This window comes from Benincasa hispida, chromosome 12, assembly GCF_027475165.1.
Source record: "Benincasa hispida cultivar pf3 chromosome 12, pf3_genome.v1.1, whole genome shotgun sequence".
In the NCBI taxonomy this organism is placed as follows: Eukaryota; Viridiplantae; Streptophyta; class Magnoliopsida; order Cucurbitales; family Cucurbitaceae; genus Benincasa; species Benincasa hispida.
The window spans coordinates 15145775-15163301 of NC_143489.1; the positions used below are offsets into that span (position 1 = coordinate 15145775).

The window sequence follows — 17527 nt, forward strand, 5'->3', positions numbered from 1 at the left end:
TTTTTTATTTATTATTTTTGAAAAAAACCCTTTAAAATTACGATTGACTAAAAATGCATTGGCTAAATTTAAACATTTGGAAGTATGACGGACTAAAATACAAAAAAATTCAAAGTATGAGAAATTAAAATAGTATGAAAACCAATTTAGTCTTACTTTTTCATTTTTCAATTACTAACTAGTTTGTCATATACTTATTTTTTAACTGTAATTTCGAATCTGCTTCATTTTAGTTTTATTCGTTAAAAATATATGTAAAAATATTTTTTTATAACACTAATTACAAAAGTAGAGAATCAAACCTTTAACCTAAAGGTCACGTGAATTGAAATTAACCCTTTAATGCCTAATGTGTTACTTTTTTTTTTAATGCATGTTCATTGGTTAATTATTTTCCCTTACTAAGCTTTTTATGCTTTTTTATTTTGCCGTTATTTTTGTTTTGCATGCCTCTTTCTCATTAAATAAAACAAACTCCGCGCTCACTTCAATTTATTTACTATTTTTAACTTTTTGACAAAAAGGCCTTTCTCATCTTTTTACCCAAAGCCTCTCTCTTTTCATTTTCTCATAAAATTATTAAGTCTTCCAAATTTTAAAAGAAAAAAAGTAAAAAATTGTGGCTAATTATGAAAATACTCTTAGAACTTTTTTTCTTTTTTTTTTAAAAAAAACCCTCATATTTTAATTTTCCATAAATATTTCAAAACGAAAAATAGAAATCTCTAAAAATATAAGATAAAAATTGAGACACAGAAAAATGAGATAGTGAGCTTGAACAAAAATTAGAACTAAAATATCTCTATATTGTTCTAACTCACCACAACATCCACCTTAAATTTAATTTCATACAAAATTCAGACGAATTTCTACTTCAAAGTAAACTTTGAAGCGTGTATAAAAAAATTGAGTGCAAGACAAAGTGTGTGTATTTTAAGATAACGATGAATATAATTTAAGTTGTATTTCATTGAATACTCTTTTTTTTTTCTAACATAGTAAAATAAGATAAAATAATTAATTAAAAGATTTATCACATGACATTTTTATTGGGGTAGCTTGGCCAGCACTAGAAGTTTCTGATAAGCCAAAAATATTTGTCAACGGACTAATTTTAATCATCTCAATCAACTGCGTCAGTTTCTCAGTCACTCACTCCCTTCCGCGGGAAAAAACGTCCTTTTCATCTCTATCCTCAAACCAAAATCCCCAAAACACCCTAATATGAAAACAAATATTACCAAAATGCCACTGCCGTTTTCTTCTTCCAATCAGTCCCCAACAATCTTCTCCTTCAGCAAACTCCCCAAAAAATGACCGTTATAAAGACACCAAAATAGTTAAATAAACAAATAATCATTTTTTTTACAACGAATTAATAAAGAAAACATTTATTATATTATAATATTATAATCATTCCAATCCATTCCCTTATTTATAGATTCGCAAAACATTCCCAAATTCCCCAACAGAGAAAAACACCTCTCTCTAAAATGGCATTCTTCGTTCGTTCATTTTTCTTCTTCACTTTCTTTCTCCTATGCTTTTCCTCCGCCGCCAAGCACCGCCACCACTGGGTCGGACCCACCGGCCACCGCCTGATCAAAGTGAACGTTAACGGTGGCTCCGATGTGTTTCTGTCAGTGCAAGCCGCCGTGGATGCAGTTCCCGATTACAATACCGTCAACACCGTCATCCGAATTAGCCCTGGATATTACGTGTAATGCCCTCTTCTTCTTCTTCTTAATTATTAACATTCATCATTTTAATTTTCCCATAATAATAATAAATAATAATAATTCACATTTTATCTTTTTTTGTTGCTTTCTTTTAATAACTTTCGCTTTACGTATAAATCTTTCCCTCTTTTCTTAGAAACTTTCCTCAAACGCCGTGTTCGAAAATCTTCTCCCCTCCAATTTTTTATTTTTATTTTAGAACTATTTAGCCATATTTTCCTTCTTCTATTATTATTTTTTTTCTTACTCTTCTTCACCTACAAGCTTCCGAATTAGTTCGTGCTCTCAAAAATGATACTTACTTTTCTACTCGCCGAGGGGGTCGTCATTATGATTTTTATTTATTTATTTTTATTAAATTGTAATTTAGTTTGAGAAAAAACAAATTTAATCTGTAAGATAAGTGAGGACTATTATTTGTGATGTTTTATCAAATCATAGAGATTAAATTTTAAAAGGAACTAAATTCTAATTATAAGGACAAAAATGTGTAATTTAACCTTTTTTTTATGCTCTATTAACCACCATTCAATTTAAAATTCTTCAAATTAATAAAAAAAAAATTCAGAAAAGAAGGAGCCAAAAATATTTTTTTCGTTTTTTTTCTCTTTTCTTTTCTGCATCTCATACCTAAGAATGAAATTGATACTAACAATAAGCAGGCAAATATTATCTTCATATAATTAAAAAAGGGAATATTTGAATGTATCATAGTCTACACCTATAATTTACTGTCTAATTTAGTGGTCTCACTACAATTTTATAAAATATTTTTTATTTTTTTCTGTGGTCTATTTAGAGTGTATTGTAAAACAAAAATGTACGTAGGATGTTCTCGAACTCTTAAAAATATATGCTTTTGAAGATAATAAATTTTTTATATCCACTAAATTTCTTAATATTTTCCTTTTTATTTATCATGGAAATTAAAGGATATAAACCACTAATTTTCAGGTATATATGTTTGTGAGGAAGCAATACGATAAACTCACAAACTAATAATGTTGGAAGGATTATAGTAAAAGTATCTAAAAATTTAAATGGATAGAAAAAGTTAATTTAATATCATATCATCTCGAGACTATCTGATCTGATACCATATCAAATGACTTAAAAATTTGGTAAAGACAAATTTAATATATATCATCTAAAAATGAATGGTTTTATTATTAATTAATGCAGGGAGAAGGTGGTGGTGCCGGCGACGAAGCCGTACATAACATTTGAAGGAGGAGGGAAAGAGACGACGGTGATAGAGTGGCACGACCGGGCAGGTGACCGTGGTCCCAGCGGGCAGCAGCTGCGTACTTACAGAACAGCCTCTGTTACCGTTTTTGCTAATTACTTCTCTGCCCGAAACATCAGCTTCAAGGTAAATCCATTACCCCACCATATACTTTCCAACTTTCCTGCACGTGAACTTCCCTACAGTTATCTCACTTAATAATATTAATAATAAAATACCATTTTCGTCTTGTACTTTATGACCTATTTATTCAATTTTAACTTTGTCTAATTTTAATATATTTTTTTTATAATTAAAAAAAAATCTTAAATTTAGTCCTAGTATATTGTTAAATTTTATCATCTATAATATTTTCATTATAAAATTTAAAAATATATTCACAAATAGTAATTTAGAGATTTCAAAAATAAAAATATAAGATAGCAAAATTTAGTTATAGTTGTGCTATCATAGATAAACGTTGATAACAAAACTGATGCAATTCTATCACTAGACATTGATCTATCTATCAGTGTTTATCAGTGATAGAAACTAAAATGAATAGAAGTCTAAACTAATTATATGACTTAATTCTAAATTTTATTGAAAGAAGGTAGGTTAAAGTTGGATATTTAAAATGATAAGGACTACATAAATACATTTACATAATTTATAGAAGAGAAAATGCTAATATTGACTATTTCTTAAAAAAAATAAAATATATAATAAATTTAACCTAAAGACTAACTTTAACATTTATTGAAAGTATATGAAATGGATATCGGAATGCTATTTTAATTTATAATTAATTTAACAAGATGGCTTTTCCCCCTTTTCTATAGCGGTGGTTTGCTAACCTATAATATAGTGGTTAATTGTTATGGTATTTTTTTCAATTCAATCCTTGTCAAAGTTTAAGTTTAGTTAAATTATGAAATTCTTTTGTCAGTTTGATTTTTCAAGTTTTTAATTTTGAAAATAAATTATTTTAAAAAAAAATTAAATTAAAATTTTCAAAATAATTTTTAAAATATCTTTAACGTGTATTTTAAACCGCTTTTTATAAAAGAATTAAAATAAAAATAACATTTCTTAAAAAACATTTTTTTAATCAATCCAAACTAACTCTTAATCTAACTTAGATTCAGCTAAAATTTTAAATTTTCTTTATTTGAAGAACCTAATTTCTTCTCTAAATTTCTTTAAAATCACCAAGTATCATGCTGAAAGTGATCAACAAATTTTAAGATTCACTGGTTACAGAACATTAAAAAAAAGTTTAAAGAAAATAAAAGGAGTAAATTAAGCTTCTAAAAAAAAAAATTGAAAAACACTCCAATATTATGGGTCAAAGATAGATAGATTCCTTTTAGCTATAAATTTATTTTTATCAATTTATACTTGGGAAAAAAAGGTAGTTTTGGTTTTTTTTTTTTTAAGTAGTTTTGATTCAACACATAGAAACAACAAAACAAAATGATTTTTTACTGACCTCAATGTTTCCCTGATTTTGTTCTGAATATTTTTAGCCTTTTCGAAGATGTTTCATTTAACTTATTAAAAAAAAAACATGAACATAAAGTTACTTTCTTCTTGAAAGAAGATAATGGTTATGATAATAAAATACACTTTACAAATTAAGAGGTCCTTATGAATTAGAAATCTTAGTCATAGATAAGAGACAACTAACCAGCTTCTTTTACCAGTACAAAGTGCTTTTATTTAATTTATTCATACTATATTTAATAATTGGTGGGAGTCTACTAAATATGTTTATGGTTAAAATATAGCTTTGGTCTTTGTCTTTTGGGTTTTGTTTAATTTTTTTAATTAATATATTGTCCACCAAAATTATTATTATTTTTAATCAAAACTTGTTTAATGATAATAATAATTTTCATGTCAGAAGATACAATAATATGTGAACATTTTTTTTAAGTTTATACTGGATATTTTTTATTGAAAAATTAACAAAAAAAAAACTAGCCTTATTGATTAAATTTAAATTTTTTTGAAAATATATAGACTAAAATTAGACATTTAAAAGTACAAAATTTAAAATTAGTCATAAAGTACGGAGATCAAAATTGTATTTCAACATATTGATTCCTTTCTTTTAAAAAGTTGGTTAAATTATGAGCTTAAACCTAAACTTTTTTTCTTTTTTTTTGAAGAGGTATTGTAATTAAAGTGTGGGGTGGGGAAATTGAACTTTAAACCACGAAGTTGATAATATAAACATTATGACAGTTGAGCTTAGACCTAAACTTCTTTAATTGAAAAAAACTAACAATAATACAGATACTAAAATTAAACAGTTGTTGAAGTACGGATACCAAAATGATATTTCAAATATATTGATTTTCTTTTTATTAAAAAGTTGGTTAAATTATAAGCTTAGGTCTAGATTTTAATGTTTATAGATTTTTGGTCTCTAAACTTTGGAAGAATCTAATAAATTTTGAAACATTTAATTTATTGTATTTAATAAGTTTCTCAAATAGATTTGATTGAGAAAGGAGGAAAAGATGTTATCTTAGTTTTAGCTTATATTAATTAATTATATATTAAGAGATCAAGACTTCCCTTTCTAAATTTTTAAAATTAAAAAAAAAAAAAGAAGAAAATAGATAAACAAAAAATGTCGTGATATTTGGTTTTCACGTGACGGCAGAATACGGCACCGGCGCCGATGCCCGGAATGCAAGGGTGGCAAGCGGCGGCGTTTCGAATCTCCGGCGACAAAGCCTACTTTTCCGGCTGCGGATTCTACGGCGCACAAGATACGCTTTGCGACGACGCCGGCCGCCATTACTTCAAAGAATGCTACATTGAAGGCTCCATAGACTTCATCTTTGGAAATGGCCGATCCATGTATAAGGTAATCTAATTCTAATTCCACTCTTTAATTTTTCTTTTTAATTTCAATAAAAAATTGTTCTTTCTAATTAGCTTTAAATCTTATTTTAATTAAGATTTTTTTTTTGCCAACATAATAAGCATAGCTGATATAAAATTTATAGTATGAACTTTGAAGTTAAATATTCAAACTTCCATCCTATATATTGTAAAAAAACAGGTATTTTTAAGATTTTTTTAAATAACATCATAGTATTTTTTTTTAAGTATAAAAAAGTTTAATTACAAATTTGATCCGTTTATATAAAATTAGAATTTAGTTCTTATAATTTAAAAGTTATAATTCATAAGAATGAGTTTCTCACTATTAAAACTATAACCTAATTTATAATCTTTTTTTCAATATAAGGACTGAATTTGTAATTTATCCAATAAAAATAAGAGACAGTTACAACTATAGCAATCAAACCGAAAATATTTAACGATATAGTACAATTCAATTTTTTTTATAGATATAGTAAATTTTAAATTTTATTTTGGAAAGTTATCAGTGATTGACATATAGTAGGGATCTACACTGGTAGAAAAAATAGACAATATCACTAGTAGCGATAGAATCTATCACCGACATATTTTGTTATATCTATAATTCTTTTATAAATATTATATATTTAATTATTATCTCTGAAAATACTACGTAATTGTAATATTAAGAGGAAACATTTTGAAATCCGAAAGTGAGGTGTATTTACGTAGACATAAATTTGAGACCTATATTGTCTCCGTTAATTAGCGTTTTCTTTTTCTTGGCAAAGGAAAGGGGCAAATATTATTGGGGTTAACATTTTTTAAAGTATTTTCGTGAGAAAAAAAGGTTCTAAAAAGTAATATTTATAATAGAGTTGTTTTTTTAAAGTAATGATTAGAAATAGGTAAATTTAGCAAAATTTTGTGGTCAAACTCATGTAACCTATCGTTAAATCTCACTTTCCCATAATGACCTATTTTTGCCGTTAGATGTGTAAAAAGTAACTTTATTTTAAAAATTATTTTTGAATTAAACTATTCCTAATCGTGACAAAATAATAGTATATATCAAAATATTTAGCTTTTTTAAATGAAAACACTAAATTTTTATAATAAATATTATGAAAATTTAGATCAATGAAAACATTTACAAAATTGGATCAAAATGCATTTAAACCCTTAATTCTAATTAAAGTGAAAATAGTACATTGCACTTTTAGTTTTGGTTCATTTTGATATTTATATTTTTTAACTTTAGTTCATTTTTATTCATACAATTTCAAAAGGTTCAATTTTATCATCGTATTTTTCAAAGTTCAAAGAGATCATTTAGACCTCCTTAAAAATGAAATAAAAATAAAATTGAAGAGGGTCAAAATGGTCCTATTTTAGAATTGAAAGTATATTTTAAAAATATATGGATTATTTTGAAAGTATATAGATAAAAATAAATCGAAATTGAAAATACACTGATCAAATGAAAACAAGGCAAAAATATCCTAAAACTAATCACAAAGTGAGCTACACTCTTTCGACTTTTTCCTTTGTGGTGTAGGATTGTGAGCTACACTCAATCGCCACCCGATTCGGTTCCATAGCGGCACAAGATAGAAACTCGCCGTACGAGAAGACCGGGTTCGCTTTCGTCCGGTGCAAGGTGACCGGTTCAGGACCCGTGTACGTGGGCCGGGCCATGGGCCAGTACTCCAGAATCGTCTACGCATATACTTACTTTGATGACGTGGTGGCCCACGGTGGATGGGATGACTGGGACCACGTCAGCAACAAAAACAAGTAAGAAAAAACAAAAGCCCTATTCTTTTCTCTATTTTTGAGAATGATTCTCTTCTCTTTTCTGCGTCCCATAAATATAATGGGCTGGACTTACCCATTGGCCTGTAATCTTGGGCCCAGTCCAATTGGGCCAGAGCCCAAGATGGCTAAGTAGGTTTGTTTGTTTTTGTTTTTTTTTTTTTTTAAAATTATTATTTATTTATTTATTATTATTATATTTGAAAAAAGTTATTTTTATGTGTTTGTTCAAATGGCTAATTTTAATTTTAATTTTCAGGACTGTATTTTTTGGAGTATACAAGTGCTGGGGGCCAGGGGCAAGTAAAGTGAAGGGAGTATCCTGGGCCAGGGAGTTGGAGTTTGAAGAGGCCCATCCATTTCTTGCTAAGAGCTTTGTGAATGGCAGACACTGGATTGCACCATCTGATGCTTAGTTATTTACATGCAATATATTTACTTCATACTATATATTTTTACTCATTTCCAAATATTTATATTACATTCATTCAATTTCTACTCCACAATAATACTCTTGTAATATGCTATTTAATTTTTATTATTTGTTATTATCTATTTTTATTGCTCTAAATCTCAAACATCTAACTTGAATTATTAGTTTGGCTGTTTAACTTTTTCCTTTAAAAAATTACCTGCATACAGATTTGATGGAGTTACGGAAAAATAATATTTTTTTTACACATGAAGAAATGAGGTTAGAATTTAGATTTGCGTTTACTCCAAGGAAAACATAGTAAATTAATGATAATCTGAAAAATAGTAGGTCCCATTTGATTATGTTTGGTGTTATTTACTTGTGTTCTATACCCTTACTGATATATGAAACTCACTTCCAAATCTGTAATAATGCAAATTGATTGAGTATAGGGTGCTCAATTCAATGTGTTTGGAAATTATACTGATATTATTACTATTATAATATGAGAATTATAAATTTATCACATTTATTGTCACAATTGTTGCTAATGCAAACGGATTGTTATTGTTTCCGTTAATGATAACGATAAATGTGACATATTCATAATTCTAAGTAAATGTGATCAAAATTAATTTAATTACTTTTGCGTTTGTGGACTATTATGATTGATATATCAATGGAATCCCAATATAATTACACCAAATTTTATCACATAACTGTAAATGCGATGAAAATAGACCAAAAAATTTCTCAAATTAAAAAAAAAAAAAATTTCTTTCCATATTTCAATGCTATAATTTTATTCATTGACATCAATCTAAACATATCCCTTTATAAATTGAAAACATCGAAAACTAGAGCAGAAGAAACTTTCATGACAGGATTCCTCCAAAAGATTAATGTAACTCACATAGTTTTGAGGGAGGAAGACGATTGAGGAAGAAGCATTATTGTATAGTTTTTGCTTCAATCGTTTAGTCTATCATATAGACTTTGTTTTTCGTGTAGTCTTTATGTGGAAGAAAAGAATCATCAAATCTTATATTCCATTTTGCCATAAGAAACCAACTAACCACCCACTAAAGTAGTTGGAGAGAAAATAGGATTATTATTCAAAATAATACATAATATAAATAAATATGATAACCAACTTATCACATTATATTTATAACATATAGTTTTAATATTGCATCATATACAATATAAATTATAGTTCTTTTTCTCTATTTTATGACATTTAATATAAATCATATTTATATTAAATTTAACAATTATGAATTTTATTTATAGAAAATATATTTGAATCACATTCAAATATTTATTCCTCCAATTAAACTATCATGCATGAAATACATTATGTCAATTATATCATATATAATTGAATCAATTTAATTATATCATATATAATTAAATTTGCTCTTATTAATTTGAAAAATTCAAATTAACCAAAAACTGATTCTCAACTAAATCATTTTGAGCTACCAGGGGACTTAATGGACCTGTAGCTTAAAGCTCCAACGATATGTGAATAATTAATTAAACTCTTTAATTACATTATCCATCATTTGTTAATTGTCAGGTACTCCACTAAAGACCGACAACTGCACTCTTCACACTACAGATATATTTCTGTGTCCATTGGATATAACCAATCAACAGTACGATAAGCCTTCATAAATTGCTCGTAAGTATAGCTGGGTCAAATAACCGTTTTGCCCTTGTAGTTACATCTAACTCCTTAAGTACCATTAATTCCTCTAATGAACAATAGATCATAGTCCTACTATGACTAAACCCCCCTTGGGCCAGGAGAGGGTGTGGCGCCACATTGTTCAAGACCCGGAATCAGCCCTTAAGGGAACAATTTATCTACTTACCCCTACTTCAGGGAAGAAGTGAATTTCATCTTGTGTAGTTGAGTTCCCAACTCCCCAATCAGACAAACCCCAAAATGGTAGGCTTGTTGAGTCGGCGATCTGACTACTCTCACCCATACAAATCAAAGGGCTGCCCTCATAGGCAGGAGTTCACAACTCACTCAGAATTAAGGTCATGTTACCTATGATCATCCTAGTGAGATGAAAGTCTCTATTATGAAGTTATATAATGAAAGTAAACATTTCGTGGTCCGGTCTTATACAAACTCCTTTGTATAGAATATCCCCACTCGCATGTCTAATACACGAATGATCAAGATCAAATCATTTGTAACACTTTACAACATTTATAACATCTACAAAGTGAGGCATACTCGTAGTGTCACCAGGATAAGGTACCCAGCCTTATCCATCTACTACAGACCATTTAGGTTATCACTTAAACATGATCCACCTGTATGTCTCCACATACATGTTTAAGTTACAACAATAACCTTGGATGTTAGTTTATTGGTTTGTGGTTAATGTAACTAAAATATCACATATTTCATAGACAAAGTGAATAAAATATCAAATATTATTAATCACATACAAGTTCGTTCATACAAGGTTTACAAACTATAGAACCCTACGAGATTTAGGGTATCAACCCCAACACTTACATATTAATTTTCTAAATAAAATTAATTTCTTTTAAAACAATTTTAATAACTAATTTCACATAAAATTAATTTTAAATAATTAATCAAACAATTTAATTAATTAAAACACCAATCATGAACATGAATCACTATTCATGTGTAATATTTAAATCATATTTAAATATTATCCAATTCTCCAATTTGTTTAATCCTACAATTAAACATCAATTATATCACATATAATTAACAATAATTTCCTAAACTAAATTTGAACGTTTCAAATTCTCTCATCACACTGTCCTAAGGTTTAGTTCGATATGAGCTAGCAGGGGGACCTAATGGATCTACAGATCATGAGCTTCAATAATCCGAGATTAACCGGCTAAACTCTTTAACTTAATTAATCAACATTCGTTAATTGTCGGGACACTCCACTAAAGTCCAATAATTGCACTCTTCTCACTGTAGATATGTTTCTGTCCATTTGATTTAATCATGAGTAATAAGTCAATCCTTCACAGATTATTCATAATTACAGTTGGGTCAAAATTCCCAATTTACTTCTATAATTACTATAGGTGAAGGAACCCATTCTGAAGGGAACCGTAAGCAGAAGCAAGATTGACCCAAATTTCATTTTTTGTTTTGAATATGAGATTTACAGTAAAATAAGAATAAGATATGCATTTATATATAAATTACAGCATGCTATCAAAATGTTTTAGAAACCTTACCTTTGAAAACCTTTCTTCAAGATTCTTTCGAACAACACACGAATCCCTTGAAGACTTTCTTCAAGAAACCTTCGAACAAGAACGAACACGACCATAAAGATTTCCTCGGTATTCTCAGGTAGAGAACCCATGAGTGGTGGGCTCTGACTATTTTGGAATAAGGGAATTTTGTGGTAAGAAGGAAGGTTTGAGAAATGTTCACCAATAACTCAAACACACACACAAAACACTTCTGTGGTTTTTCTCTCTGTCAAATTCGATGATCAGATTATTGAAGAAGGAGACTCTTTCCTGTCTTTCAAAGAACCAAATACCACAACCACCCACTTACGTGGGTGGAGAGAAAAGAAGGGGAGGGAGTTGTAACTCCCTCCCTAATTTTTATCTAAAATAAAATAACAATGATATATATATATATAAAATATAACATATAACCTTTAGATTTAATATTGTATCACACACAATATAACCTATAGTTTATTTTCTCCCCTTTTTTTTTTTCTGCATTTAATATAAATCACATTTATATTAAATTTAACAACTATGAATCCGATTCATAGAATTTATATTTGAATCTTATTCAAATATTTATTTTCTATTATTAAGCTATAATGTATCAAATATATTATAATAATTATAACACATATAATTGAAACAACTTAATTATATCATATATAATTAAATCCCTTTACTAATTTGAACAATTCAAATTAATCCAAAAACTGATTCTAATTTGAACGTTTCAAATTAACTTATCATGCTACTCTAGAGCTAATCCATTCTCGAGCTAGTAGGGGGACCTTATGGACCTTCAGATCATGGGCTCCAACGATCCAAGATTAATCGACTAAACTCATTAGACCAATCTAACCCCCATTCATTAACTAATGGGTCACACCACTAAAGTCCATAGTTGAACTCCCCTCACTGTAGATATATTATGTCCACTCGATATAACCATGATTAGTAATTTAACCCTTTACAGGTTGTACGTAATAACGACTGGGTCAAATTTCTGTTTTACCTCCGAAATTACCTCTTGTTTCTTAAGTCCCCACTGATCCCCTAATGAACAATTTTTTTACGATCCAATCACAAAACCGAGTCCCTCTCATACCAAATGAGAGGGCGAGATCCTTTGTTCAAGCCCCAGAATTAGCATTTAAGGGAATTGCCTCTCTACTATCCCTAAAGTGGGTAGGAGTGAATTCCCTCTTGCACCCTATGTCCCCAGTTATCTATCCAGTCTTACCTCTGAAATGGCAGTCATATTGAGCCGGCGCTGTTGTGCCAACCCTTATCTATGCAAATCTAAGAGCAATCCAAGATAAACAGAAGTTCATAGTTAGCTCAGGATTAAGGTCAAGTTACCTAGGTAATCGCCTTGAAATAGTCAGTCTTAAACAGTAAACAACGTTATAAAGTAAGAGTAACTCATTTCGTGGTCTGATCTTCTACAAACTCTTTTACACAAGGACACCCCCACTCCTCATATTCAACATGAACGAATTAGGATCACTTTGTTTGCAGCACTTTACAACTCCTTGTAACAACTACGGAGCAGGCCGTATCCAATAGTGTTACCAGAATAAGGTACCCAACCTTATCCATGTACTATAGATCATTTGGACTATTTACTCGAACCTGATCCTTTATGTCTCTACACAAAGTTCAAGTACTCATCCAATAGTCAAGGGACTTTTAAGTTTATTGGATTTCTATTCAAGTAATAGATCTATTCAATAACACCTTTATTGAATTATCAAAATAAGCTCCATTATTTACATACCATGAGTTTTAGGACATAAAACTCAATAGAATGAAGCATACATAAGACGAGATGATCGCATAAAGTGCATAGCTTAAGTCATGTTAGCTAAGTACTTCTCAACCTATTTGCAAATTTAGCTACTCATGTATGGTGTGAAGAGATTGAACATAAATTGAAATAAAGTTTCCATTCTTGCAAATAAAGTGTTTAAGTACAAAACAATGAATGGTGTAAGTATCAAGCCAGGTAAGCAATGTCTTGCTTCCTCTGGTGTTTACACTACTCTTATCGCTTCAATTCTTTCCCAAGTTGTAAACTCTTGTTCTCACAAGGGTTTGGTGTCTCTCCTCTGTGCTGTTTTCGGCAGTCTCTCGACCTCTCCAAAAATTAATTTCTTCTCAAGAATTCCCTTCTCTCAGCTTCGCCTCGCCCTCCGACTTCCTTCTGGTTTGGTAGTATTGGGTATTTATAGACTTTTAGACAAAATAATTCTTCTCACTAATGATTGCGTGGATGGGCAGCATTAATTTCCATACCCTGTTGTGCCGTCTGATAGTCACCGGAAGTTCAATGTATTTGTAATGGTATGGTCTTCAACAGCCGTCAACTAAATTTCTGATTTGACTGTTATCAACTTTATATCCCATCACCTTTTATTATATTAGGCCACCGCTTTTATGTAAGGTTATCACGCAATCATCTTTAGGTACCCTTGGATCGCAAACTTAAAACGTGTGATCGCATTGTTCCTACACAAAATAACTCAATTTAACTGCTTTTATGCGATGAGCGTTAGCGATCACACTTTTTCTTTTAGTTTGGCGCATTCAATCATAATATTGCCTATTCACTATCGCTTTCTCCCATTGTTTTAATAATTTGAGCTTTAATAACTTGTATTTCTACCAGTTATCACACCCCCAAATTTAAAACAATGCTTGCCCTCAAGCATAAACTAAAGATTTCTCAAAATTTCAATCGCCTTTACCCTACCTAGGCTTCTCATGATGCCTTATTCAAACCGCTGAACCGTTGTCATTATTAATTTCTATCCTAATCTCTTCCTAAAATTTTTCTAACCTTTAGGGACCGCGAGCTTAATCTTCAAAAAAATCTTTACTCATTTCCTAGGACATCGCATGATTTATTTCAAATTTTATCAAACTGGGGTGTTCAAGTGGTTTTGGCCTTCGCATGATTCAGATGTTAGTTTTGTGATCTTGCGTTGATTCGAGTGCCTAGCCTTCGTTTTGGCTTACCCCCACAGGTGTCATGCAGACATCCAACTACGAGCAAAGTGCTCTTTTCAGTCAAAACTCATTCCCATCTTTTTATTTGGCAGTGGAGTTGCGATCACCTAGCTTCTACGTTGATCCCAATTCCTACTTTCGTTTTGGCTTGCCCCCATGGATGTCATGCAGACATCGAACTACGAGCAGGATCCGATCTCAACGTTATATATTATTATATATATATATATATTGAACATAAATTGAAATGAAACTCTGAAAATAACAAGGCTGAAAATAACACCCCCTATTTAAAACACAGCAATGTCATTGCTGAAAACAAAATAATTCATGCGATGGACTCAGAAAATTTGTAAAAATTGTTTTGAAGTAAAGCTGGCAGACCAACTAAATTTTAGAAATGCTTTGTGAATCGAATGTCTTGAAATTAATCTGATGCTCGTTCATGCGATAAGAAAAAAGGCATATATTTCATCACTGAAGTTGTAATAGGCAAAGGATGAATGCGACGACCAAATAAAGCAATACAAAATTTAGAATTGAGCCAAACGAGAGAGAATACGATAGTAGAATTCAACAATATTAAATTGAAACTGAGAAGTACAAAAATTGAAATAAGATGAGGCAAGGAGGGACACAACCCCCAAATTTAATTTTTCACCCGCATTATTTTGATTGCAATAAATGAGTGCGACAGAGTGATGCGATGGTCTTAAATTCACGCGATCGGTTGAAATTTGAAAGATAGTACGAAAAAGAATAGACAATCATAAAAAGTAGTAATTATGCAGAAAGTAAAATAGATTCTAGAAAGAAAAACAAAAAGGATACTCAAAAGGATATACTTCGTCCCTGATGAATGTATGCCGCTTATCATCATAGGGACTGAGTATTTCTTTTTTATTCTGGCTTACTCAAGTCAGTGAAGGTTTTCTTGCGTTGGAAATCCCCTCCATGATACAACTTTACTCTTTGTCCATTCACTTTAAATGCGTTGGTTCGATATTCGTTGGTCAATTCCACCGTTCCATGCGGGAATACTTCCTTGATTATGAAAGGCCCGGACCAACGCAACTTCAGTTTTGCAGGAAAGAGACGCAACCTATAGTTGAACAGTAATACCTTTTGACCTGCCTTGAGGTTTTTCTCACAAAGACGCTTATCATGCCATCGCTTGGTGCGTTCTTTGTAAATTTTGGAATTCTCATATGCTTGTAATCTCCACTCGTCCAGCTCTAGTAGTTGAAGTTTTTTCTCTTCTCCTGCAGCCTTAAGATCAAAGTTAAGTTTCTTAATTGCCCACATCGCCTTATACTCCAGTTCCAGCGATGGGTGACAAGCCTTTCCAAACACCAATGCATATGATGACATGCCTATGGGTGTTTAATAAGCAGTACGATATCCCCACAAGGCATCATCTAGTTTTATGGCCCAATCCTTCCGCGATGGGTTCACCACCTTCTCTAAGATTAACTTGATTTCTCTATTAGAAACCTTTGCTTGTCCATTTATTTGGGGGTGATACGCTGTGGCGATCTTATGATGGACATTATATGTGATCATTAGTTTACTAATAATGCGGTTCATAAAGTGGGTCCCTTCGTCACTTATTATGGCACGTGGGGTGCCAAAACGAGTGAAGATGTTTTTCTGCAGAACTTAGAGACTGTTGCCGCATCGTTTACAATGCATGAAACAGCTTCAATCCATTTGGAAACATAGTCGACAGCCAATAGAATGTATTTATGACCATTTGATGATGGAAATGGTCCCATGAAATCTATTCTCCAGATGTCGAATAGCTCCACCTCCAAAATGATGTTTATAGGCATCACATGTTTTTCTAAAATGCTTCCAGTGCGTTGCCACTTATCGCATTTCATAGAGTATTCTTGTGCATCTTTAAACAGAGTGGGCCAGTAATACCCACATTGCAAAACTTTCGCTGCCGTGCGCTGTCCACTGAAATGCTCTCTATAGGGTGATTCATGACATTGAAACAATATGCGATGGAAAGCAGTTTCTGGAATACAGAGTCTCAATATCTGGTTTGGTCCCCTTTTGTAGAGATTTGGATCGTCCCAGTAGTAAAATTTGCATTCATGTATGAGCCTTTTCTTTTGATGGGATGTGTAGTTTTTCGGGAATTGTTTGCAGACCAAGAAGTTGACAATATCTCTATACCAGGGCAGTTCTTCAATATTAAGCAACTGCTCGTCAGGAAATGAGGCGTTCACCACTGATTGGATGCGATCCACTTCTAGATTTTCTAATCACGATAATTGGTCAGTGATCTTGTTCTCTGTTCCCTTTTTTTTGATTATTTCCATATCAAATTCTTGGAGTAAGAGAATCCATTGGATTAGTCTAGGCTTTGCATCTTTTTTTGTCATCAAATATCTTATCGCAGAGTGGTTTGTGTGGACAATCACTTTTGACCCCACAAATGAGATCTGAATTTTTCAATTGCAAAAATCACTGCTAAAAGTTCCTTTTCAGTGGTGGTATAATTCACCTGCGGGGAGTTTAGCGTTCTGCTAGCATATGCGATAGGGTGTAACATTGTCTTTACTTTTTGTACCAAGACTGCCCTCGTCGCATATCCGCTGACATCTGATGACTTGAAAATTAATCTTTAAGCATGTGGACAAATATGAATGTGAATGAATGAACAAGTCCATGTCCTCGGCAACAGCGCCATAAACTTGATAACTTGAAAATTGATGAGTATGTAATGTGCATGCATGATGATGTGCTACAAGCTCATTTTGCCATAAACTTGTAACGCAAAATGTAATCTTATGCTGTGTTGTTGCTCATGCACACTTTATGCGACACTACTTCTAGATATATGCGTTGTTAATTATATGCTTGTAGTATGCTATGGAGTAATGTGTTGTCACAAGTTTCCTTGTGCTGAAACCAAGTATAATTCCAATGCAAGTTTCTCAGAGTAATCTGAGGTCGAACACAAGGATTGTTGTCGTTAATGTGTTACATTTGGGATATATGCGATCGGTTTTTACAATTATTAAAGATTGTGTGTTTGTACAGGAAAGTAAATTGTGGTAAAGTAAAATTGTGCAGATAAACTAAAGTTGCGTTAATAAAATAAATTGCGATGAAAATAAACCTAAGCTAATGTGATACAAGATACGAGATACATGATATATA

The 17527-nt window shown here is 31.1% G+C and overlaps 1 protein-coding gene across 1 annotated transcript; it reads left to right on the plus strand.

The window, feature by feature from the left end:
- Nucleotides 1-1344: 1344 nt before the first annotated feature.
- On the plus strand, nucleotides 1345-8233 carry PME5 (Pectin lyase-like superfamily protein). Its single transcript, XM_039051161.2, has 5 exons — nucleotides 1345-1720; nucleotides 2922-3111; nucleotides 5639-5845; nucleotides 7406-7644; nucleotides 7922-8233. The coding sequence occupies exons 1-5, from the start codon at nucleotides 1494-1496 to the stop codon at nucleotides 8076-8078; spliced, it is 1020 nt and encodes a 339-aa protein (XP_038907089.2). The 5' UTR covers nucleotides 1345-1493; the 3' UTR covers nucleotides 8079-8233.
- Nucleotides 8234-17527: the final 9294 nt, after the last annotated feature.

What these genes read in the sequence shown, in the direction of transcription:
- PME5 (XM_039051161.2), top strand. Translation starts at nt 1,494, where the DNA reads ATGGCATTCTTCGTTCGTTCATTTTTCTTCTTCACTTTCTTTCTCCTA. An exon ending in ATTAGCCCTGGATATTACGT is followed by an intron (nt 1,721 to 2,921) that starts GTAATGCCCTCT and finishes TAATTAATGCAG; the next exon opens with GGAGAAGGTGGTGGTGCCGG. An exon ending in CACGTCAGCAACAAAAACAA is followed by an intron (nt 7,645 to 7,921) that starts GTAAGAAAAAAC and finishes TTTAATTTTCAG; the next exon opens with GACTGTATTTTTTGGAGTAT.